Raw genomic sequence first — 24,622 nt, 5'->3', positions numbered from 1 at the left:
TTTCAGACTGTGTTCTCAGACAAACACCTTACTACGGACGACAGTGAATTATAGTTTCGTATCTTAAATAATCAAAGTTTAATTGTAACTTTGTACGAGTCTAATTCTTTTATTTTTGATTTATTGTAGAATGCAGCTCCTCACACTTGCTTTCTAGGTTAGCCATCAATCATTTCCGATAAAGCGACACTCGAAAGCAACAAATTAGGACATACTACATCAGTAGTACATCATTTTGATATGTTTATAGATGTGCATGTTATTTACTTTCTGATACGCGACTGAAGGATTTCCTCCCTGCCATCATTCGGAACCCTTCCCAAGCAGGAGGTTTTGATCTCGCGTGGTTTTGTAATATCGCGTGAATGAGCAACGGGCGTCTTGTTTCTCCGTCGCGCCCCGGGTGGGGTGCGGTGCGGAATCAAACAGCGTGACATTGTGGAGGTTAAAGGGTTGCCTACGCTGCAGTCCAAGCAAGCGAGGATGGACTGGCATCGGCAACAAGCTTCTGTGGCGATTTTTAACAACGTTTCGTGGCAATAACAATGGACTTTTCTTTTCAGTCAACGCGATAATCGCCGCTGCGGGAGACGGTGGAAAAAAGGGAAAAAGCGTGTTGCGGTCCGCAGCTCGAACAGTGTGAGGAAACTTGTGAGCCCTGCTTGGATTGGAATTGAATGATCATTCCCCAGTTCTAACGCTGAATTGTGATTTTAAGGACGCACAGTGAACTGTCTGGGACGCTGCTAGCCTGCTAGCAAAGTTGGCTGTTCTAAGAACTTTACTGCCGGTAAGCTTGGAGCTAGCAACTTGGATATCAGCGGTGTTGTTCTTCCATCTGTTTGCTCGGATGTAAGGTCCAGTGACGATATCATCATTGTCGCCATGACCTCGGAGTTCAGATGATTTGGGAAGTACAATGCAATTTCTACTGACAAAAAGTTGGCTATTATTTGGCTCGTTCACGCAGCGTCGCATCGTTGGCTAAAAGTGACGTATCGCCACCTACGTCCGCCTCTGGGCGAAACTGTTCTGATGACTGACCCCAAGAACACTTCGGCACGATGATGGGATCTCTGAAGGCTCTCCAGGAGTGGTGTCGGATACAGTGTGAAAATTATCACAATGTGGAAATCAAGGACATGTCGACGTCCTTTCGGGACGGCTTGGCATTTTGTGCCATCATACATCGCTACAGGCCAGAGTTGATGTAAGTACACATTCCAGTGGTTGTGCAAATAAAATAGGACAGTATTCTATTCAATCAGCCATTTAGCGCAGTTTGGAATTGTAACTATTCAGGAGTCCCATTCCTGAGAAATGTGGATTTCGTGAGCCAGAAGTCTGACTACAGGCATGATGTGAAAACATGCAAAATACAAATACAGTTTAAGCCAGTAAAAATTGTGAAAACTGATCAGTATGAAGAAATTTTGCACGAGTCTGCGATAAAATTACTTTTTTTTTCTTTGAAAACGATGGACAAAAAATGTAATCAAGTTCATTGTGAAGTAGGTCACGAAAGTACTGGTTCCATTTGGTTGGGTATGAGATTTTCTAATGTACGAATACACCTTTTTGAACAGCTATAAATGACAGTGATTTCTTTTGACAGCCTTTCAGGGCGGCTTAGTGTTTGGTGCCATGCTTCACTACAGGACAGTGTAAATGTAAAGTACTATACACACTCCTACGATTGTACAAATTGGATACAGTTGTGTGCACTCTATTGAATCACACATTTAGGGAAGTTTGGAATTGCTGTGAGGATTATTCGGGATGTACATAGTTTGAGTATTCACCAATACTATACTTATACCTGAAGTACATTTGATATGTAAGATTTCATTTAACACAATGACAAAAAATTGTGAACAACGACCTTTCTTTCCAACGCAGACGTAGATTCGCTGATGAGTCAAACCGCCGCAGTATAATGGCAACTACTGCCAAGGAGGACCTACTCAATGTCAGATTTTTTTGGGGCTGAAATATTAGTGGCTGGTATCAGCAGCCCCCACGAAACTCGAAAACTATCAGTATCAGTATCAGCCCACCTAGTAATGGTACTTGCCCAACCCAAATGATTATACATTAGTTGTAATTCACTGAAATAGGATATGGAACCATCTGTGCCACATTTTTACCATTGTGTTTGGAACTCTGAATATGTGCGTAACCGATCACCTGACACACCAACATGAACTGTAATACACAGTGGTTGGAAGCTCAATGTGCTGTAATTCACCCAGCTTGGCAAGCTTTGTGTTGCCCGGAACAACTCACCACTTTCTGCCTTCATAAACACACACACACACACACACACACACACACACACACATTAGATGGAATACAAAAACACGGTCAGTGTTGAGAGCTTTGTGACGGCTGGCCCTTTCCACATCAGACGTGTCTGAGTTGTTGGAACAGAAGACGTGAAGGTGTGAGTCAGAGTGTTAAAGAGGACTCCATTCCATTAATAATCCCAGCCAGTCTAGTCAGCAGTCATGTGCTGTGAACTGGCTCATCTAAATGGAACGCAACCACCAATTAATCACTTGTGTTAGTCACACATTCAATTATTTGATTGCAAGTCGATCTGCTGTTACAGTATGTCCTCAGTATTCATTATTCAGCTGCAGTGAATACCAGACGTCAATTAGGGGTAAAATGTTGATGGCGGGCCGCAATGTGTAAAAATGCATTGCTATAATAATATGAAATAATTGTTTTATATAGATATGTAGCTTGGCAGTGCAGTCCTGGAGGACAATGCGGTGATGTGCCAGAAGTCGTCTCTATTTCTGTAAGCGGCGTTGTGACTGTGCAAGCTGATTCTTGAGTGACAGTCTCTGCTGCATTTGGTGTGTGTGTGTGTGTGTGTGTGTGTGTGTGTGTGCGTGTGTGTGTGTGTGCGCGCGCGCGCACGTGGTCGTCAAGGATGATGATGGGACACGGTCAACTTTTTTGATATGAAAAAGCTATGTTGTAGGGTTAGCTGCCAGTATTTAGCCATGTTTTCTCTAGTGGCGTTGCTTCCGAACGCCACCTCGCGCCGCAGGATCGCCATCCCACACCCCACACATCCACTCACACTGTGTGCGACCAAGATCTGATCAAAACCACTCTTGCTATTTAGTGGTGATTTATGATACTGAAATCATTCCTCGATACTGACTGAGGAGGTGCGCGAAGTCCTTTATTGATATTTCAATAAAAAACACCCAAAACGTCTGTATACGTTTTGGCACTTTAACGATTGGGTTTGTACAAGCATAATTTTTACGTTTTGGCATTAAATGTGTTAAAAAATGATGAGTTGGGGGAAAAAAATCTGGTCTTTTTCACCCAATACCATTTTGCTGAAAATTATTTAATCTGCTCCGATTTCTGATTACGTGATCAGATTGGTACAACTCTAATGGTAATTACTCCACGCGTGCATTATCTGGTTACTTTCTTAAAATGGCAGCTATATAGTTGAACATGGCAGCGTTTAAGGTGAAAGGTGTTGCCTATGCAACCCGTTTACCAGTGTTTTTGGTGTGTTGTGTGAAATATGTCCACAATAGTTCCTCGCTTGTCTTCTGTAGGGAAATATGAGGCGAAGGAAGTTTCTTTCTTCTGTGGTCCACAAAACGAGAAAACCGAGCAAACATCCCCCGGGTGACTAAGTCAATGAAATGGAAACTATCTGAACTCTGCAAGTAATGCAGTTTAGAAGAATTAAGTAGTCAGCTTTTGAGCTCGGTCTCTTCCATTTGTGTCCCAGCCTGGCTCCCCGTTTGCCCCCCCCCCCCAACGTGTGCAATAGCTGCAGTCACCCAGACCGGCTCGCTGTGATCCAGACAGACAGCCTGTCAGGGTAATCTGCAGCCGAGGCCTCTGCCTGTCAAACTGGATTTACTTCTCTAATATGGGCGGTGGCCATTATAGTGAGCTTCTGAAGCCACCGTGTTCTCGTTGAGTTACACAGTTGTATTAAGAAGTTTACACAAGTCATGGACATGAGTGGGATATTCTCTAGGGGTGTTCACACGGCACACATTTGCTCCGGTGCTGCACCGATGTATTTTGTTGCGATATATCTTACACCGGAGCAAATTTTGTGGAGCTTTCAGACGTACAACGCCACTGAGCATGTTAACCCCGGTGCAGCCCCACTTGTGTTCACACGGCAGTCTCTGCGGTAGAAAACAAAGAGCTGTCGTGTTGGTTCTTTTTAAAACATACACAACTCAAGCAACTACTGTACGTAAGGCACGTCCTTCTCCTTCTCGGTCTCCGTGCCTTCTGCTCGAGAGGCGTTCAATGACCGCCCCCGAAAACGTAAATCAACGATGACTTCAATGACACTCAGAAAAGCAAACACATAATGCGCCAAACAGAAAATCAAGAGAGGAAATCACAAAATAAATTCTATGGGGGTGTTGTGAACACACAACAGAGGAACAAACTACACAAACAACTCCAAGACAGTCCAGTCTCCTACAAAAGGAAAGATGACGGAAGTACAACAGAGCACGAAAGCAAGCATTGTAGCCGTATGTAATGAACTCTTCTCATGAGTAGCGAGGCTACTCCCCCCGCAAACGAGCATTTGCTCCGGAGCAAATTATTAACCCTGTAGCATTCACACGTACCATTTTACATCGGTGCTGCCCCGCAAACGAGCATTTGCTCCGGAGCAAATTTTTAAACCACCTCCCTGAGCAGGGTTAAATTTGCTCCGGTTTAAGCTGTTTTCAGGGGTTACACCGGTGTACCTTTGCACATGTGAACGCTCTACTGGGGCTGCCCCGGCGCAGCACCGGAGCAAATTTTACCCCTTCTATTCGCTTGGGACTTTTAAGGATTTATTTTCCAGGATGGAATGATCATAATCACACATTTGCAAATATTAAAGTAACAAGAATTAAATGCACGGGTTGGAGTTTATTTTGGGATTTTCAGTCATCCACACAGAATCAAAATCTGCTTAAAATCTTTACAAACATCTCCATAAATATCTGACAGGTTTCCTGGGAAGTGCAAAGAACAGCTAAAAATTTCATGACTATAGATATACAATATAGGATTCGTTTGGGGCTGCAACTCATGATCATTTTAATAATCAATTGATCTGTTTTTATTTTGTCAATGAATGGGATTCAAAAAACGTTTCATTTCCATCCCAATGTTAAAAAACTGGAGATTATTTCAACTTGATAGTGCAGAAAATGCACAAACATTAATTATGATTCATCTTCATGGCTTGGGCGATAAGGTATCAGAAAATAGGCAAATATGTCGATTATTGTTTTCCAAAGTAAAAACCGATGTTTGCAAAAGTTATTAATATTAAGATCTGAAGCTGTGGTGGGCCGAAAGGAAATGTGCAATTAAGTCAACAGTGAAATTCCATTTTCGTGCAGATCCGGATATAGTGGACCATTGTGAAAACTCCAGTCTGTGAATAGCATCATATAATTTCCTCTGCACGGATTAAAAAGGTGCATCGTATGACACACATATATAAACTATCCCACCAACAGTTGCCACTTCGCCTAAAATAAATTGGAATGAAGCGCAGTCATGGTGGATTGGTTTCATTATCCATCATCTGTGTGTTCAAAGACACTCTTCCATTATCATGAACAGATTTGGCACAGTTACAGAATGTGAAAAAGACCCATCAAGACTAGCCTTTAAATTGATCAGCGATGCCGCTCGCTGTGTTTTTGTGCTTGTGAACAGTTTTGACTCGTGAACACAGGTCACTTGTGTGAGCTTGTGCTGGGGCGTTGGCCTTCCTGGGATTTCCACCTCGGTAGTCTCTGAAAGTCCTCTCACTGTTTTTTTTCCATCTTAAGTGTTATTTAAACTTCTACACTCAACTTGATCCAGGAACACTTTAGATATTTTCCACTTGAAAGCAGGATGTTTACTGGTGAGAGCCTGGCTTCCTAGCTCCTGGCCCTTTGTAATCATCATGGCACCACCGGCACTTTTTCCCTTTTGTCCTTTTTCTCAGCCTGGATCATTGCTGTGTAGTTTAGTTTTGCAGTATCACACGGTCGCAGATCTGTCCATCATACAGTTCAGACACCTTTTTAGGAGGTTCTCAACAGAATTAGGTCACGAAATAGCTGCTGTAGTGCCCCAGTTATACTTTGTCTGACAAACTGATGTTTTTTTTTTTGTGTGTGTTGCTCATTGCAGAGACTTTGACTCATTGTCTAAAGATGACGTCTATGAGAACAACCGACTGGTAAGTTAATTCCTTGTGTGAGGATGTTTGCTGTTAAGCCGTACACTCTCCACCTCCAAGCAGAAAAAAAAATCCTCAATTGCGTTGAGGAAAGGAGAGTATGGTGGTAGTAACTAGTGCATTCCATGAACATTTATCAAATGTCACAAGAAATGAGAAATTACCTTGCAAGGGTTTTGGGGATTTATTATGTTATTTCAACTCAAGATTCTTCTTTTCGCGTGCACGCACCTACCGGAAATGTCTGATGAATATTCAGTATGAGGGCGGCCTAGGACAGTTTCATTGGTTCACTGTGACGTGTTCGGTAATTTCATTGGTCTGATGTGATGAGGAAATGGGTAAATCTAATGGCTCTTCTCTCTCCTGTGGTTGAGAATAAAGAAATTTCATCTGTGCTGTATGTTGCACATAGAGCATATTTGACAATAAAGCTGACTTGACTTGACTATTGATGGCTTGAAGTAAAAACCCATAAATAAACCACGTCACATAAAAAGCTGCAGGGTTTGCAGCAACGGCGACGAAAACAAAATTACGAAGTAGACTGGACATAAACCACACACTTGAGGTGTCATTGTCTCTCCTATTACCCCGAGATGGGACCGTCTGGTTGCAGAAAATCAAGCTCGGTGCTGTGGTGAGTCGTCATTTTCACGCACTTTGAATTTGCGTTGTATCGTATTTTGAAGGCATTAAACATTGCCATAGCTATCGGAGTGTTCTGGCCAGATTAGACGCTCCTTGTGTTTATTATATTTCGAAAACACCACAGTTTTCATGCAGCTCATACCATATTATTTTGTTGTATTATTTCCGCCACACCTTAAATGCCGGTCCCTGAAAATATTGTCTGACATAAACCGGTCCGTGGGGCAAAAAAGGTTGGGGGCCCCTGTAGTAACTAGTGCATTCCATGAACATTTATCAAATGTCACAAGAAATGAGAAATTACCTTGCAAGGGTTTTGGGGATTTATTATGTTATTTCAACTCAAGATTCTTCTTTTCGCGTGCACGCACCTACCGGAAATGTCTGATAAATATTCAGTATGAGGGCGGCCTAGGACAGTTTCATTGGTTCACTGTGACGTGTTCGGTAATTTCATTGGTCTGATGTGATGAGGAAATGGGTAAATCTAATGGCTCTTCTCTCTCCTGTGGTTGAGAATAAAGAAATTTCATCTGTGCTGTATGTTGCACATAGAGCATATTTGACAATAAAGCTGACTTGACTTGACTATTGATGGCTTGAAGTAAAAACCCATAAATAAACCACGTCACATAAAAAGCTGCAGGGTTCCGTTTGGGGAAAGAAATAGTGGCTTAAAGTCCAAAAAATACAGCGGTTAAACTTTGTACATTACTGCTGACAATGAAACCAGCACAAACTTTCAACATATTTTTTCTTGTGAAGAGGTTTCACTCTGTCAGTCAACCAAGAATACATTCAGTGCTGAAATTGGAGTCTCCTCATTGTGTGAGCTAAATCTTGGCAGGGCTTTGCTGCGACCAACCTCTTTTTTTAAGCCCTCAGAAACTGAAGCTGTTCGCTAAAGAACCAGAAACAAAATCTGATGACTAAGTGAGAGCGAGTCGTTCATTTTATCCTTGAGGCTTAAGCATGAGTAAGTCATTTATAACTCCAAACGAGGAGCACATGCAACTATTTAAGTCTTTTCCTTTTCCGTACGAGCTTTCATGAACTCCTGCCTTCTTGGTTATCATTCCCAACAAATCGTGTCAACAAACAGTAGGCCCATATTCAACCTATTCATAAGATTGCTGTCACATGTCTTGTCATCATGCGACCACCATTTAGAATGGTTTGGTGTGCTCACAAATTGTTAGGTTAGGTGGTTACTCTCTAGAAATGATTGAATTTATCCCATCCGTTTGTGAGAGATGCATCCTTTTTTTTTAAATATTTATAATGCATTTTGTTACAATCCCGTTATGTACTTTTGCCCTATCCTGCCTTTTGGTATGTGCAGTAGTTTACTGGCTTGTGTGTTACTTTCTGTATCTCTACGCCTGCCCAGGATCACACGGTATCTGTGATGTTATGTAACAGGAGCAGGCCTCTAATTTCTACTGTAGGGCACCTTGTAGCCCAAGAACAAAGCACGCCTTTATGACCAGTTAACGGTTGTGTAACACACTAATGGTTCGCAAAGTAGTTTTGAAGTCCAAAGTATTTACTGCTTGTTGGCCAAGAATGAACTTGTGTGATTGTTTCCATTTATAGCCCTCCTTCCAGGATGATTACAAATCGTTGCCTAAGACAAATGAGAGACTTGTGTTGGCCATGTTGTTGTTGGTACCATAGGCCTTTGAAGTAGCTGAGGCACAGCTCGGGATACCTGCACTGTTGGACCCAGAAGACATGGTATCCATGAAGGTTCCTGACCGGCTCAGTGTCATCACCTATGTTTCGCAGTACTACAATTTCTTCAATAACAAGTCTCAAGGTTAGTACAACATTGTTTTTCAACTTATTCTGTACATAAGCACAACGGCATGACATCACATATGACAAGAGCTCCAGTACATTAGAAAATTTTCCTTTAAAGAGACGATCATGCTTCGTTTTGAACGACATGGTCAGGGAGTTGACAGCACGGTGGGTAGTGGTTGGGACGTCTGCCTCACAATCGAGAGAGTCTGGGTTTAAATTTTAGATGCAGCCTTCCTGAGCGGAGTTCTCCACACACTCACATGGATATTGTCCCAGCAATCCAGCTTCCTCCTACATGCCGACATTCCAAACACACACACACACACACACACACACACACACACACACACACACACACACACACACACACACACAAACACACACACTAGGTTAATTGAAGACTTGAAGCACTGTCCATTGGCGTGAACCTCAGTGTAAATGATCATTTGCCGATATATTGATTACAATACAATACATCTTGATTTATATAGCGCTTTCACAACAGCTGCAATAAAGCGCTTTGCCAGAACAGTTAACATAACAAAATAATATAACACAACACATATCTTAAGACACAGTCATCCAATCGGAACAAGCCATGCTCAAAATGTGCTCACAGCTGCTACTAGCTAAGTTTGAAAAGAAACACAAAACTGTAGTGCACATTGACGAAAAAAGAGATTGGTTCGGTTCACTTCTCCCACCCCGTGTGCTGTACTTTGGAATGCTACAATTCATAGCCGTCCGTGACAATTTACTCGATGACCATACAGTTTACAGTAAATGATGAGCTCATCATCTACTCCTACAGCCAACCCTCCCTGTTCGAAGAGGCTTGGTTCTGTTAGTCAAAATGAGCCTGCCCCGAAAAGGCCTCCGACTCCACTAGAGGACAAAGAAGTTGAGTCTGAGGTAAGGGCGACACCTGAGGAAAATGCAAAAGCATGTTCAGACAGACAAATAGGACTTCTCCTCATGCATGTGCTGGTTGTGATTTCTGTAGCCAATTTGGTTCTCTTCTAAAACTGCACGCTTTACTTTTCAGGTCAGTTGTGTTGTTGAGTAGATGAATAAACACACTGAATCTTTGTCCAATATTTTAGTGCATACCAAGGAGGTTCGCAATATTGTTTTGTGGGTACTGTATTTGTGGGTGATATCATTAACTCTGATATTCAAAATCCCATTCTCCCTTTTTCTGAATATAAATGTGTATTTCATATTTCCCTGTTCTCTATGGGACAACAAGAGTAGTAGTCCATAAAGATAGTTTCTGTATCCTGTCTCTCTTCTCTGTGGCATGCCATCATCTTCTTTCCTGCATCCCACACTCCCTTGTACCGGCGCCATCATTTCTTCAGGTGGAAATCCATTCCACTCCCTCTTCATGTACTTCCCCCTCCCCAAACATGACCCTCCTTCCACATTCTGTTCCTGAGCCTGGGGAGTAAGATGTGTGGTGAATGCGGTGGTGGGAGGGGGGTGCTAAGAGATGAAAGTAAAACAGATAGGTTAGTCTTTTGAACCTGCTCTTGTAGATAATATAGTAGTGTTGTAGTCCCCTAACACTGTGTGGCATGCTTTGGAAGTGGCCGCTGCTAATCACTAATCTTCGCTACCCCGATCGAAAAAAACCCTCAAATAATACTGTATATTTGACCTTCATAATGCAAATGTATTTATTTCTTATCTTATTTAAAACTACCATTACTAACTCAAGCTGTGTGATGTTTTTTTAAACTAATTTTCAGATCATTAAAATACAGTCAGTGTATTTCATATCATTTAAGGGATGTTTTAAAAACCAAGTGTTGGGATTTATTTCTTTTTCTGCATTTGGAATGACAATGCTGTTGGATGAAGCAGTAGATGTTGCAGGAAGTAGTTGTAGTGAAGTTAATACAATGACGAATCCACATCCTCAAATCCTGACTCCATGTTTGTTCTTCCCATATCCCCCCCACCCCCCCCCCCCCCCCACCACCCCATGACATCTCCTCCCTGTCCTCTGCCTGCGAAATACGTTCCGGTTGCTTGCACTAGCCGGGCCAGACAAAGGTGGCGGCGGGGCTGGAAAAGTCAAAGCGGGCAACACTCAGCAGCACCTGCACTGCCTGTCAGCAGCACGTTCATTTGGTGCAGCGGTTTTTGGTGAATGGCAAGCTATACCATCGAAACTGCTTCAGGTAAGCACTGACCTGCCATGAGTCAAATTAATCACACAATTACAAATGTGGGTTACAGCAATAATACATTTATGATGATTAATTTCAATTTTTATGAAAGTTTATTTTAATTCATCTTAGCTTGGTGCATGTCTGTTTTCTTCTGAATAACATTTAGTTCTTCCAATTAAATTAGAACCTGAAAATTACAGCTAGTGAAAATTGAAACAGGAGGCCCGGTGGTCCAGTGGTTAGCGCATCGACCTCACAGTGCAGAGGTTGTGGATTCGATCCTGGCTCCGGCCTCCCTGTGTGGAGTTTGCATGTTCTCCCCAGGCCTGTGTGGGTTTTCTCCAGGTACTCCGGTTTCCTCCCACATTCCAAAAACATGCGTGGCAGGTTAATGGAATACTCTAAATTGTCCCTTGGTGAGAGTGTGAGCGCAGATGGTCATTTGTCTACCTGTGCCCTGCGATTGGCTGACAACCATTTCAGGTTGTACCCCACCTACTGTCCAAAGACAGCTGGGATAGGCTCCAGCACCCCCGCGACCCTTGTGAGGATAAGCGGATCGGACAATGGATGGATGGATATAAAATTGAAACATGTATGAAGTTACCGTCCACTCTTGGATTAGTAGTGTCTGTGTAATATTGGGAGGTCAGAGGTCACCAACATTGGCTCACAATGTCTATTCAAAATCATACCAAAGGTGTGATGCAATCGAGGCCAGGGCTCACGAGTTCTTCCACACAGAACTCGTTCAAACATGTCTTGGTGTATCCTGCTTTCCCGGTTTAGTGTAAAAATAGTTGGCAGTTTTCCTGTATAGCAAGCTTACAACCAGAAAAAGGTTTGTGACAAAAATCAGTTGCTCACTAATAAATCAGTTGGCCAGGAGACATTTCCCAAGACTCGGACATATGCAGTGTTTACATGTGACACATATGATAGAGTTTAGTTCAGTTCATTCAGTTATTTCATATCTCGATGTGAATATTAGCCTTTTCCTGTGTCTGTTCTTCCAGATGCACTGAGTGTCGCAGCACTTTGCTACCTGGATCTTACAAAGTAGGAAGTGATTCTGGGTCCTTGGTTTGCACCCACCACCTTACAAGGCAAGCTTCAGCAAACCAGAATGGCCGGCCAGACCTTAGCAAGAGCCCCATTGCAGTCCAATCAATGAGGATAGGTCGCAGCAAGACCCCCCACATCTCAGCCTCTGAGACAGACCAGCTCAATACTCCATCCCCCGTGGGGGAAGTGAATGACAATAACATCCCAGCTAATGTGACTGTTATAGTCACCCCTGTACCAACGAACGAGGTCTCCTTGGAAGACGCAGATTTGCTCAATGACAGCGGACAAGCAGAAGAGAAACACCGCCCCTCTTCTCCTCCTAACCCTTTTGACGAGAGTGATGAGGAAGATCATGAACAAGCAATGGTGGAAGACACGCAAACCAGTAACAAGGCTAATGGGGACCTCCCCACTAAACCTGTTGATGAAAATGAAACTGTCACCAGACCGGTGCCAGCGCCTCGCCGGGTTTCGGAGCCCAGCCCTCCACCCCGCCCATCCCCACGGGTGAAGCTACCCCGGACAGCAGACACCCAACCAGCTGGTGCGTGATCAAGATTGCTGCAAAAACGATTGAGAGGTGCAAATGTGTGATGCTTACATTTGTTCTGGAATGGCAGGTGAACATCAGAAGCCACCCACCCCTCCAAAACCCAGAGAGAGATCCCAATCTCCAAGAAGGTATGTGAGTTTCTCTGAAACCCACTTCTCTTTTTGTTTTTTTGTGACCACATCATGATTCGTTTTCCCTGTCTGAACCGCATCATATTAAACGTTGACCACTTCATGCCATCATTTTTGACGTGTGGGCTTCCTGTCTGTGATGCCTCCATGTGTCTGTCTCACTGCCCAGCTTGTCCAGTGGCACGCATAAACCCAAAGACCCACCCTGGCTTGCCTTGGTCCAATCAGAAACCAAGAAGAAGAAACCTCCTCCCCCTCCCCCCACAGGGCTGCCGACACCCCCCAACACAGGCTCTGTTTATTCTCTTAAAGAGGAGGGCCCCAGGTCCACTTCACCCTCCAACCCCTTTGAGGACGATGAGGATGAAAAGAACGAGGCTCAGGACGAGGAGGAAGGCAGCGCGATTCCAACAGCCCTGGCGGCAAGTCATCCGTGGTACAGCATCACACAGGTGGCTGACGCCTCTGGTGCGGACACGCCCCCTAGCACAGGAAGCTCCTCCCGCTCGGCTAGCCCGGGAAGTGCCAAAAGCAAGAAACGACCAGCCCCTCGTGCGCCACAGCCACCTGCTGCTAACCAAGGTTAGAATCTTATAAATGCAGCATGCACACGATACTACTTTGCATTATTTCACTCATCGTCATTGCCTCGCTGATGACGCTTTGTGATCTTTGTCTACTTTTCCCGTGAATTTATTCTGTGTAATGATGTTTTTGTTTTTTCAAAAGCCTGCTAAAGAATCACTTGTGGAGCCATCCTGGGGCATTTACTGTCAAATTCCTTCAATTGATTGAAATTTCTTCACAGTGTTTTGTGTTTCTGCCCCCTCAAATCTTTCCATTCTATTCCATATACATTCAAACCTGTTTTACTTCTGCCCCCTTGGTTTATTCTTCCTCGTCCTTCCCTGTTTACCCCTCAGTTCACCCACATTCTCTGCAATCTTCTTGCTCTCCAGCTCTCAGTGTGGAGAGTCTGTCTTCTGGTTCCGAACACAGCTCCTCCCAACCCCATTCGGCCTCCGGTGGAGGCAGTGACCAGGAACCCAGTTTCACCAAAAGCATTTCCGAACCTTCCATCTGTTCGCCATCATCCGCCTTGCCTTCCTCCTCTTCCACTGAGCGCCTGCCTCATTCTTGCTTGGGCCCCAGTGCATCTCCCGCGGCATCAAATGCAAGCTCCGCACCTGCCACCCCGCAGGTCAGTCGCAGCCACGAGACCAAAGCGACTGGACCCTCTCCCCCACGGCCAGCAACCACGCCCAGCCCATTAGCCTCAGGGGCCACCTCTTCGCACAACAAGGTAACAGAACCATTTACAAATACAGACCATTCATGAAGACTACTGATTTTTCTTGTTTTTTTTTAGCGCATTTGTAAGGAAAATCCATTCAACAGGAAAGTTTCTCCTTCCTGTGGTAAATCCGAAAGCAAACCCCCAAAAGGTCCTCGTCCTTCCAGACCCCCAGCTCCAGGTCATGGCTTCCCGCTCATTAAACGCAAGGTACAAACACTTGGACATTTTTTTAAAGAGAGTATTTCAAACGTGGCACTGAAGTGGTCGCCGCCATGTAAATACTGACCAGGTACAATCAGATCAGTACATCCCAGTGGAAGACATCCACGGGGAGATGAGTCAGCTGGAGATACGACTGGATGAGCTGGAGCTAAGAGGCGTGGAACTGGAGAAGAAGCTCAGAGACAACCCCAATGGTATGAAACCAGAGTGGCTCTCAGCAATTTGATTGATCTGAAACAATTTGTTCTGAGGCTGTGCAAAAGGAACATTCCACAAGGATTCTCTTTGTCACGAAAATAGATCAGAACACAACACATGACACCACTCACCAAAAGTTGGGGTTATCTGGCTCTGACATTTCAAGAGGAACCCAAACTGCACTATAAACTTAGCAGTTAAAAATAATTGGACCCTCTGTAATCTTTGAATGCACATGTCCAATGTTTCAATGCTTGGCCATTTGTTTTGCTCAACTTGCTGCTCTCCAACAAAGAGCTTGAACGGGTGCTTGAGAAATGAATAGGGTGATATCTTTCCTCTTCATCATGCTGTTCACATGTTGAGATCATGAGACTAAGACAAAGCCTAACGGTTCATCAACTGTACCTTGCCATTGCAAGACTTCCAACAGGATGTTCTCAGAGGGAAGTGGCCACTGAGCTTAAGAGTGTCATCAGCAGGTTGCAACAGAGATGCAAAAAGACTGGAAGAGTTAGAGAAACGTGGACACCCTGGGAAAATTTCAACAAGTTGTGCAAAAAAATATATATATAATAATACTGAAATGTTGAACTATTGGACATACGGATTGAAACATTTCCAGAAGGTCAAATTCAGTTCAGCCGTGTCGATGATTTTGCTGATGATTCCGAAGAATTTTAGGGGTGACTGTATGTGCTTTCAGATGAGGATGAGGAGCACCTCTTGGTTGACTGGTTCACACTCATTCACGAGAAACATCAGTTAGTCCGGCGTGAAGCTGAGCTGGTCTACACGTAAGCCTCAGAATGCAGCGAGATGCAATTGTTAGAATGTTGTGACCTCAGTATGAAACCATCATCCACATTTTGAACTGCTTCCTGTCAGAAGAGGCTGTGTTTCTTTTTTACCCTTTGTGACTCAATGTGTTGAATGCTCCTGACAGGGCGAAGCAGCAGAACCTGGAGGAGAGACAGGCAGACGTGGAATATGAGCTGAGGTGTCTTCTCAACAAACCAGGTTGGTCCGAAGGCTCAAGAGAAGCCTTCCTTTGTTATCCATCTGCTTGGGTTTCAAAGCTGCGCAAAGCTCATCTGCTCCATCTGAGCGTGACTGCAGCCTTCCTGTGTGGCAGCACAGGATGTGCCTATTGTGTTTATTAATATCATATCAGCTTGATGTAAATATGAAATAAGCTACATTAATGCTATCCAGATGTACCATGCCAAGCATTCACTTGGCTTCTGCTGCTGTGCAGAGAAATAAACTGCTCATTTGACACACCAAAAAAAAAAAAAGCTCTTAAATAATTATGATACATTATACCACCTTTCATAAAAAATAAATAAAATAAAAATCAGGTGAAAAACAGACTGGCTTTTTTTTTTTAATTCAAGTGTTTTCCATTTTCAGTGACCAAGTTATGTTTATTCAACTGTACAAAAAAGTTACAATGAGTCCATGTTGCCCCTCTCCTCAGAGAAAGATTGGACTGAGGAGGACAAGAGCCGAGAGCAGCAGCTGATGGCTGAGCTGGTCACCATCATTGAACAACGCAACCAGATAGTCAACAGCATGGATCAGGACAGGCAAAGGTAATCCTCGAGTGTTTTTCAGCATTTATTTAGCCAAGGCGCTCGTGATGGGTCGACGATACCTCAAGGAGTGTATTGACACAAACTGTATTGATACTGTGTTGGTCAGTCAATAGTGACCTCTGTTGTACATCTAAGATCATTGCAGGTTAACAAAATGTAAAAAAACGGTAAAACTTGCTTGCTTACTCAGTGTGAACGCTCAGACTGTTTAATTGAACAAAAAACTGATACACAAATTCTAAGGAAGCCTGGACTTTTTCCGTGGTATGACTGGCAATCGGGACAAACAAGTTGATTGGAGGAGCATTTAATTGTTCTCTTTGTCACTGCATGTCGCTGGCATAGATAGATGAACTGAGCAGGCACCCTGTTTGTCAATTGCTGGTTTATGACATGCCGCTATACTGTCAAATCTAACAGCACATTTCTCACAGGGAGGAAGAGGAAGATAAGTTCATGGAAGCCGTGCTGAAGAAAAAAGGTAGGATGGCACACCTGCTTGATGTGTTGTGATGCCATTGATACGGAAGTATATTCACGACCAAATGTTTTGACATTGACTCCAGTTTTTGTTGTCGTTTTAAAGATGGATTTACAGCCAATATTTGGCTCGTAGACCCTTCCTTAGGACTTGTACAATTGGCTCAGGCATACCAACGTTTTGGGGAATTAAGCACAGGATGGCATCCTGTGCTTATGTGGATATGCTGTGGATCAAAAAATATTGAATCAATGAATTTGTTTGTTTTACTCGCATGATGCCGTATCATCGTAAATGTGCAGGTCGTATATAATAACCAAAATCAATTCTCCTGTAAAATTGAACATTTTAGATTAAAAAAAAAAAGAGAAAGTAAAAATGTACAGTGATAACTAATACTGCCCAAGTAGCTTTTCAGAAATTTAAGATTCACTCCTATCACATCATGTCTCTCCCAGGTTTTTCAATAAAATGGAATGATTAACTCTTTCATTGCACAAGATGTACTTGTAGTCATTTTAAAATTAGGTTCCGCCTACCAAGGAAGTACTTGTACTCTTAAGTCTTTTTTTTTTTTTGCGTCGTTGAGAGGAGGAGGGTTTGATGTAATCTGTGAATGAGAATAAGCTGTTTGCATTGTAAATCATGTAAAAAAGCGACCAGTAGGTGGCAATGGTGCCTCACGTGATTGAAATGCATGATTTTACAAAAAGCTCTTTTTCTCATTTTTTTGCCCAGGAATCGCCATTTCCATGAAACTTAGCCATTTTGTAATGCCGATTGCTGAAGAATGGAAAAAGATAGAAACAAAACCTTTTGTCTGCTAAAAGAAGAGAGGCCAAGCTTTATTTTGGTAGGCTCCATGTTTATAGAGCATTAGAACCAAATAGTCTGTGGGCCTTGCAAGATCAGTCCAAATCCAGTAAAACGCTGGGATTGAGGGGTTTGCTCCAGTGAAAATGGCTGGGATTGAATGAGTTAAAAGTGCAAAATGATTTTATAAGTCTATAAAATTCAAGAAAAAGTGCACTTTTTCTTGTCTAAACCAGTGGTTGTTTTCATTAATTCCATCAAAGTGAGGAGGTGACTGGCTGATTTGAAGCCATATTGGCTGTCACCCAAGATGCTGCTTTTGGAGCTTATTATAGAATTTGTCTCATATTTTTGGAAATTGCAAGAGCAGCGAAACCGGTCTGGAGTTTGTGCATGGCTCTTTCTCCTCTGATCTAAATAGAGTATTGGGATAACTTTGGCTATGTTCATTGTATCTGGGAATAAAACCGTTTTTGTTGACTTTTTCAGTATTTAAGTGTTTGACCATAAATATTTCTTTAATGAAACATATTTTTTCTCAATAAGATGATGTAATTCTAACCTCCATTAACTTTCACTAACTTTCAACTCCCCCGTTCATCAGACTTCCACAAGGAATCGGATGGAGACCACCAGAAGAAAAAAGGGGCAAAGTTCAAACCCATGAAGGTTCTGAAGAGGCTGAGTCAGAAAGGAGAACCTGGAAAAAGTCCTCGCAAGGACAACAGTTGATCCACACAATACAGTGTTGAAAAGTTCTCAGAAACTCTCATGAATGTGTTGAAATGTCGCACATGCAGATCTGATTTTTAGAAACGGAAAAACAACACTTCATCTTTTTTTAAAGCCCTGTGTTAATTTATATTTTAATGTGAGTCGTGTGTTTTGGCATAAGGTGGGAAAGATAAGGTGCATAACTGCCATGTATTTAACTGTTTATACTGGATACATCATCTCCCTCAGTGAATCAAGGCGCTTCTGCCGTGTCACGTATGTCCTTTTTTTTTTTAAACCGCAATTTCAGCAGCAAGAAAATACAAATAATGGTGAGACTGGAAGGCGGACAAATAAAGCAAGTTGATACAAGTACATCACTACTGTTTATTTCTTGCAAATGTCATCTCACACTTCAGACAAAGCGGATTGGCCACTGTGAACTTGTCTTTGCAAATGTCACAATCTCTGCTCCACGTTCAGCTCAGACACCGCTTCCTGATTTGGATGTTTGCCATTCAGCAGCTCCAGTTCCCTGATTTTCTAGAATACAGTTCAGAAGTATTTCTTATGAATAACTACTTTGAAACCATTTATAAATGTCATTGTTTAAATGGAGGCATCTTGACACTGAATTGTTTACCTGTGATATCTCTGTGTTCATGATGTGGATATACTGCCTCTCCTGTCCTAATGAGGCCATATCAGCCAGGAATTGTCTTCTTTCCTGAATCTCATCCAGAACTACAAGGGAACACATTTTTACCATAACCCACAAGTCTGCCTACTGGACCTCCTACTCCGTTTGTCTTCAGCGATGATATGCAGCCGAACAGAATGCAGCAGCATGACCGCACACGTCACATTCCCAGCTCGCCACGAATTGCCACCCTCTCATATTTCTGAACTCGTGACACTTGAGCACCAGAATGATGCAGCTCTTGCGAGCATGGTCCAAGTTTTAACTTGAGAGTGTACGTACTCCATGAAGCCGTGCTTTGTGCATACATCTTTACCTTCCTGATAGCGGTCTGTCTCCTCTGTCACTTCAGGCTTCCGATTGCCAGCAACATTTTGGGAGGCTGTATATTCCTCTTCTTGTCCTGTTGCCAAGATGTTTTGAAGCCTTTTCTTCTCTTTTTCTAAGTCTCCTAGATCATGTTGGAGGAGTTACAGAAAATTAATTGGTGCAAAGTATTCCCCACAACCCATTAAATTTTTTTTGCATTTTTGTGAAATGATGAAATGGTTTGTTCTCATAATCTCCAGTCAGTAACACTTATTAGAGTGAATAAAATCTACACTGTTCAAATGCCAGGTTTTTGTGATATACTGTAGAAAAATGCTAAATCTTTTCAGAACCTTTCCCATCATTGATGTAATCTATAATCTGTACAGCTAAATTGAAAAAAAATTTGAGAAGTCTCCAAAATTGATGAGAGGACTAAAAGACGAGTCAGGGATGCTGCCTGCAAAAACACAAACAGCAACACTGAAGGAGCTCTAGCAAAGTGTGAAAAATACGTACGTGACAGCTCTATGGGTTCAAGTGGTGAGATGGGAGTTTTATCCTACAACAAAAAACAGACACAACACTGCCATACCTGCGATAAAGCATGTTGATGCAGCATCGTGCTTTGGGGCTGTTTGGAGAGGGAATTATGAACAGTTCCAAAAACCAGTGTTAGCACAAAACCTTCAGGCTTCGGCTAAAGAGGACAACAATGTCAAGAAAAGGAGGTTTACTCGTGGTGAATCAGTCACATTAAATAGTGACAGGTGTGTTCTGATTCTCATTTACATGAGTTTGAAAATGATTGGTTAGTTCTGAACACGGCCACAACTCAAGCGATAAGAGTGTGCACACTTAGAACCGCATTATCTCCGTTGTTTATTTCTACTTCCTCACTCTAAAATACCCCCCTCCCCTCTCCTGATTTGTTATAGGTTAACGGCATTTAGAAATGAATTATCATCTACGATTGGCTGGCAACCAGTTCAGGTCTAGCCCGCCTGCTGACCGAAGTCAGCTGGGATAGACTCCAGCACGCCCGCGACCCTCGTGAGGAGAAAGCGGTTCAAATAAAAGATGAATGAATGGATTATCGTGGTCTCATTTGTTATATCCCAAAAATCTTGCATTTGAACAGGGGCGAAGACTTTTCATAGCCACTATATGTTCACTGTTTTCCCCCCAAAATTCATATGTGAACGTGCATTTTCATGTTTTTCATTATAGCTTACTGTGTAGATTTTTTTTTTGGGGTGGGGGGGCGGCTTCGGTAACGTACTGGTGGGAGCAGGACAGAACTTTTCTCGGACATAGTTGTTTGCAGAGCGACAAGAAACGGCACTCCGTCTCAGAGGCCGAACGGGTAGAAGTTTCTGGCAGTTTTGACTGGCTTTCAGCTGAAGTGAGGACAGTGATGATAAAGACTCAGTGATCGGTGGCAAGGCTGAGCCATCTGTAGGTGGAAGATTAAGATTTTATTGCAACAATATTACAGGGTTCCCAAATCCAGCCATGAATGTAAGAAGTGCTGTAACTGTGGCAATGTTTTGGATCAGTAGGAAAGATCAAATATAAAATATTAAAAAATGAAAGGGTCAAACACAACTAAATTCAGTAGTAACTTGTGAGTATCATTCATTGAAGGCTTCACCCTTTGCAATTAATGCTACTCTGTTACTTTGTGACGTCTTAACCAAAGAATTATACTCTTGAGTCTGAACTGAAGGTTTTTAGAGGATTTGACACGAAGCACTTGAAACACAACTCATAATGCATTTTTGCAGCTCGGCCATGTGTTGCTTTTTTTACTGTGACATCGACAATAATTTGGTGTCATTTAGATCGGAAATGTGTGTATTTTAGCAGCAAAAGTGCAAAGCTGGCATCATCACAGTGCAGTTTCACACTTCTGTAAATGACTTGCACAACCTCAGTAAGAAATACTTTTCTGATAGTGTCTCATTCAGGCCATTAAGTTTATATTTTGATTCTAGTGCACTGTATAGCAGGGGTCAACAAAGTGGTGCTTGTGGCCCTCAATTATTATTATTATTATTACTTTTTTTTAAAGAAACAATATTTACGACCGGCGCACGGTGTTCCAATGGTTAGCACGTCGACTTCACAGTGCAGAGGTACCGGGTTCAATTCCAGCGCCGGCCTCCCTGTGTGGAGTTTGCATGTTCTCCTCGGGCCTGCGTGGGTTTTCTCCGGGTACTCCGGTTTGCTCCCACATTCTAAGAATGTGCATGGCAGGCTGATTGAACACTCAAAATTGTCCCTAGGTGTGAGTGTGAGCGCGGATGGTTGTTTGTCTCTGTGTGCCCTGCGATTGGCTGGCAAACGGTTCAGGGTGTCCCCGCCTACTGCCCGAAGACGGCTGGGATAGGCTCCGGCACCCCCGGCGACCCTTGTGAGGATAAACGGATCGGAAAATGAATGAATGAATGAATACTGTATTTACGACTGCGTTTGGTTAGCAACTAGCCCAGGCTATACATACAACTGCCAGAAGACAGCTGAGATAACTCCCGCAAGCCTCATGAGGATAAGCGGATTTGGATAACGGATGGATGAAAAATGTTTACGATAAAGCAATCTTAAGTTGCAACAACAGTGTTCAGCACTAGATGGCAGACATCGCTTGCCAGCGCCTCCAATCCAAGACTGTAGTTGTCCATGAGACAAGAGACTCTTGGCTTCTCATTAGGACACGCATTAGGTCAAGCAAATGGTGAATTTCAGGTCTGTTTTACCTGAAATTCACCATTTTCCGACTTGATGTTCACAGAACATCGGCCTCATGAGGCAGACGACTTGGAAAAGCAGCTGTAGTGATGGATGGTGGACTCACCATGCCCATTCATGAAATATACCGGGACTATTTCACTACTGTTGGCTTCTTCAAAAGACTTACCCTTCAGACAGTCACTGATCTGTTTTCTTTGGAGGTTGCTGAGAGTGAACTCCTGCATCATTGCTGTGCACAGAATGGGATGAATACAAATCGTGTACATGCAGTGACACCACAAATATAACTGCATAGATACGAAATATATTGACTTCAAAACAGTGCATGTCTTTTGTGCATTTTACATGTCAGCAGGTCCCGGGTCTCCTTGCTGTACTGTATGGCTCTAGGGTGCTTCCGCAGCCCTCCCCTGACTCTGCTGTGTGACGACATCTCCATCTGTGCGTTACACTTCTCGACTCACTGTCTTTTCCCCCTACAAATCACATCTGCAATATACGAGTACAGTGTATGCGCTTTAATCCAATGAATTTGTGAGTTTATGATTACAGATGTATTCAATACATTAATTACTTTACTGTCATTGTAGAACTGGGGTAGGGAACTCCGGTTCCTTAAGAGCCATATCCTGCATGTTTTGAGCTCTCCCTAATCCAAAACAATTGATTCAATTGATCGTGATCATTTCAGGGTTCTCCAGAGCTTGCTAATGCACTGATCGCTTGAATCAGGTGCGTTGGTGCAGAGAAAGATCTAAAACAGGCAGGACAATATAAATGTGAGATGGGGGAAATAACAGTTTGAGCATACAGCATTCACATTAAATCGGCCTGCTGTATTTCCCTACAGATAGCGTTTTGTATAATCCATGCTAAATGGGTTCACGTGGGGGGAAAAGACAATTTTTGAACACGCTCACACAAGTTATGAAAAAGCTACATCCATCAATCTATTTTCTGAACCACCTATCAGTTGTAATTTACCTATTTTCAGGCGTCCGTGGCGTGATGTGCTGGTTTTCGGGATCCATAGCAACCAAGAAACAATACGCAACATCCCGTGAGGCCTATGTTTAGACTAAACCCTGATATTTTTTTAACACAATTTCACCTGTGACATGTACGTTTAGTACACAATGGACCACACACAACACGTACTATTAGTTTAAAAAATTAACACGTCAAAAAAATTGTATGGCAAGCGTTACGGTCTAATAACGCGGATGAAGCCAGATGGTAGCCATTTTACGTTGCCACTGGCGCTGACAACTTTTGTTCGGTTTTTGCTGAAAACGTTGTGAGTGCATGTTTTACGCTAGGATCCCTGTAAGAATAATGAGAGCCCGTGAAAGAACGTACTTCACTGTTTCTATCGACTATTCAGAGTATATTTTCTCAGTATTGTAAATTGTAACTAACGGGTCAGGTTCACATTTCGCAGTGATGTTTTCAGGTGGTGGGGTTGTCAGATCATTAACTCAGTACAGGTATCGCGAAAATCTACGACGGCAACACTGTAGACACAAGTCGAAACTCTTGCTCGCTACTTTTCTTGTATTTCAGAAATGAATATGGATTTATACTGAGAAATATCAGGTTTAACAATCCGTGTACCATTCGTTCTTTCGTTTTTCAACTGCCAATCGAAAACAAAAAATTAAAAAGGAGACTGATAATTTTGTTTTTCGTTTTCTTAATCCAACATGAAAAACGAATATATGCCTGTTTTTCATATACGAAAAGTCAAAGTTCATTCATATTTTTAAGTTAATGTGTTAAAATGTCTTTACATTTGGGGTTGCAGAATTAAATTTACACATGCACTCATATTAATATTCTCCATGTTGTGCAAGCAGCTGAGTTGATGTTTTGAATCTGCTATTCTCATTCACTTGCATCTGCCTAAATTCTGCAACTTCATTGGTTCATTGGTTAATTTTAATCAGATGAAAATGTGCGTCAGAATGTATGGTGCTGGAGCTGCCGTTTGAAGAGTGAAAGCGAGCTTATAGAAGAAATCAGTCTCGACCCTGCGCTCACATTTTAAAAAGAGTGTTCCATCAACCACCAAGGAATCCCCACGTTACACGTACGAGTGTCCACACGTGGGCACATAAAACAAAAAAAAGTACTTTTCACAGGTCTCACCACTCTATAAATGCACGAAGGTTTACACACGAATACTTTCTGAGTTACTTTATGACGGCTTTTACAAATGACGGCTTTTATTACTCCATTGAAAAGTCTTTTTTTTTTGGATAGATAAGAAAATAAAGCACAAATGATCTCAGGGTTTTTTGAAAACAGCTCTTTGATCTTAAGACCCTTAAAGAATGTTCTCTTTTTCTTGGAATCAAGGTTTTGAGTGAGCCTACCAACCGCAATTTTTGGATCTTGAAGATGATGTCTGTGCAGTCGTGGCCTGGGGGGAGAGAAAGGGAGTCTTTATCAGTGATGGGCTGGTCATGCATTATCTGTGCAGAGCCAGCTGCCTGCCAGCAGACAGATACTACAAGAATATAATCACCTTTCATACACACGACTTCTCAGAAATTAAAGCTACGTGACCTCTGTGTTTGTAAAAGTTATTATTAAAAAAAAATATATATATATATGTGTGTGTGTGTGTGTGTGTGTGTGTGTGTGAGAATATCCTTATATATATATAAATATAAGCAGCTCATGATAGAAGCGACTTTTTTTTTTTTAACCATACGAACATGCGATCATTTCGACCATAGAACTTGATGTGTTTTGTACAACTGCTTTGTTTTAACGAACTAGTAAACACCAAGTTGTGTGAAAGAGTCGTCGTTAATGTGGCATCAAAAGCGTTTTGTTTTGTGGAATAACACTAAAACCAAGTATTATTATTATTATTATTATTATTATTATTATTA

At 42.5% G+C, this 24,622-nt stretch overlaps 2 protein-coding genes across 8 annotated transcripts; one reads left to right on the top strand and one right to left on the bottom strand.

Annotated features, from left to right (window-relative positions):
• Positions 1-379: 379 nt before the first annotated feature.
• micall1a (MICAL-like 1a) lies at positions 380-18,334 on the top strand. Of its 4 annotated transcripts, XM_019889126.1 has the most exons (17): positions 380-790; positions 971-1,210; positions 6,202-6,250; positions 8,579-8,720; positions 9,519-9,619; positions 10,751-10,893; positions 11,901-12,496; positions 12,573-12,633; positions 12,806-13,218; positions 13,560-13,939; positions 14,006-14,140; positions 14,223-14,349; positions 15,060-15,150; positions 15,300-15,373; positions 15,834-15,948; positions 16,386-16,431; positions 17,848-18,334. In XM_019889126.1, the coding sequence occupies exons 2-17, from the start codon at positions 1,065-1,067 to the stop codon at positions 17,995-17,997; spliced, it is 2,769 nt and encodes a 922-aa protein (XP_019744685.1). In that variant the 5' UTR covers positions 380-790; positions 971-1,064; the 3' UTR covers positions 17,998-18,334. The 4 variants fall into 4 exon arrangements, with proteins under 4 accessions (XP_019744685.1, XP_019744687.1, XP_019744686.1 ...); XM_019889128.1 differs by having other exon boundaries at positions 381-1,210; positions 13,596-13,939; XM_019889127.1 differs by having other exon boundaries at positions 381-1,210; positions 16,386-16,432; positions 17,850-18,334.
• Positions 18,260-24,282, bottom strand: cunh22orf23 (chromosome unknown C22orf23 homolog). Of its 4 annotated transcripts, none has more exons than XM_019889137.1 (8): positions 24,102-24,282; positions 22,297-22,476; positions 22,068-22,211; positions 21,889-21,951; positions 20,251-20,424; positions 18,976-19,110; positions 18,603-18,703; positions 18,260-18,502 (listed from the first exon to the last, which is right to left on the bottom strand). In XM_019889137.1, exons 3-8 carry the CDS (start codon positions 22,159-22,161, stop codon positions 18,419-18,421), a joined length of 651 nt encoding a protein of 216 aa, XP_019744696.1. In that variant the 5' UTR covers positions 22,162-22,211; positions 22,297-22,476; positions 24,102-24,282; the 3' UTR covers positions 18,260-18,418. The 4 variants fall into 4 exon arrangements, with proteins under 4 accessions (XP_019744696.1, XP_019744695.1, XP_019744693.1 ...); XM_019889136.1 differs by lacking the exon at positions 24,102-24,282 and adding an exon at positions 22,707-23,174; XM_019889134.1 differs by lacking the exon at positions 22,297-22,476.
• Positions 24,283-24,622: the final 340 nt, after the last annotated feature.

This window comes from Hippocampus comes, unplaced genomic scaffold, assembly GCF_001891065.2.
Source record: "Hippocampus comes isolate QL1 unplaced genomic scaffold, H_comes_QL1_v1.1 scaffold86, whole genome shotgun sequence".
Lineage (NCBI taxonomy): Eukaryota > Metazoa > Chordata > Actinopteri > Syngnathiformes > Syngnathidae > Hippocampus > Hippocampus comes.
The sequence above is the reverse complement of the archived record's forward strand: the minus strand, read 5'-3'. Positions and strand labels throughout refer to the sequence as shown.

Excerpts from the sequence above, each read along its gene's own strand:
- micall1a (XM_019889126.1), top strand. The coding sequence starts at position 1,065 with ATGATGGGATCTCTGAAGGCTCTCCAGGAGTGGTGTCGGATACAGTGT. Across the intron at positions 6,251-8,578 it reads TCTATGAGAACAACCGACTG|GCCTTTGAAGTAGCTGAGGC; the intron begins GTAAGTTAATTC and ends TTGGTACCATAG. Across the intron at positions 13,219-13,559 it reads GCCACCTGCTGCTAACCAAG|TTCACCCACATTCTCTGCAA; the intron begins GTTAGAATCTTA and ends TTTACCCCTCAG.
- cunh22orf23 (XM_019889137.1), bottom strand. The coding sequence starts at position 22,161 with ATGGAGATGTCGTCACACAGCAGAGTCAGGGGAGGGCTGCGGAAGCAC. Across the intron at positions 20,425-21,888 it reads GATCAGTGACTGTCTGAAGG|ATGGCTCAGCCTTGCCACCG; the intron begins GTAAGTCTTTTG and ends TTCCACCTACAG. Across the intron at positions 18,503-18,602 it reads TGAACACAGAGATATCACAG|AAAATCAGGGAACTGGAGCT; the intron begins GTAAACAATTCA and ends ACTGTATTCTAG.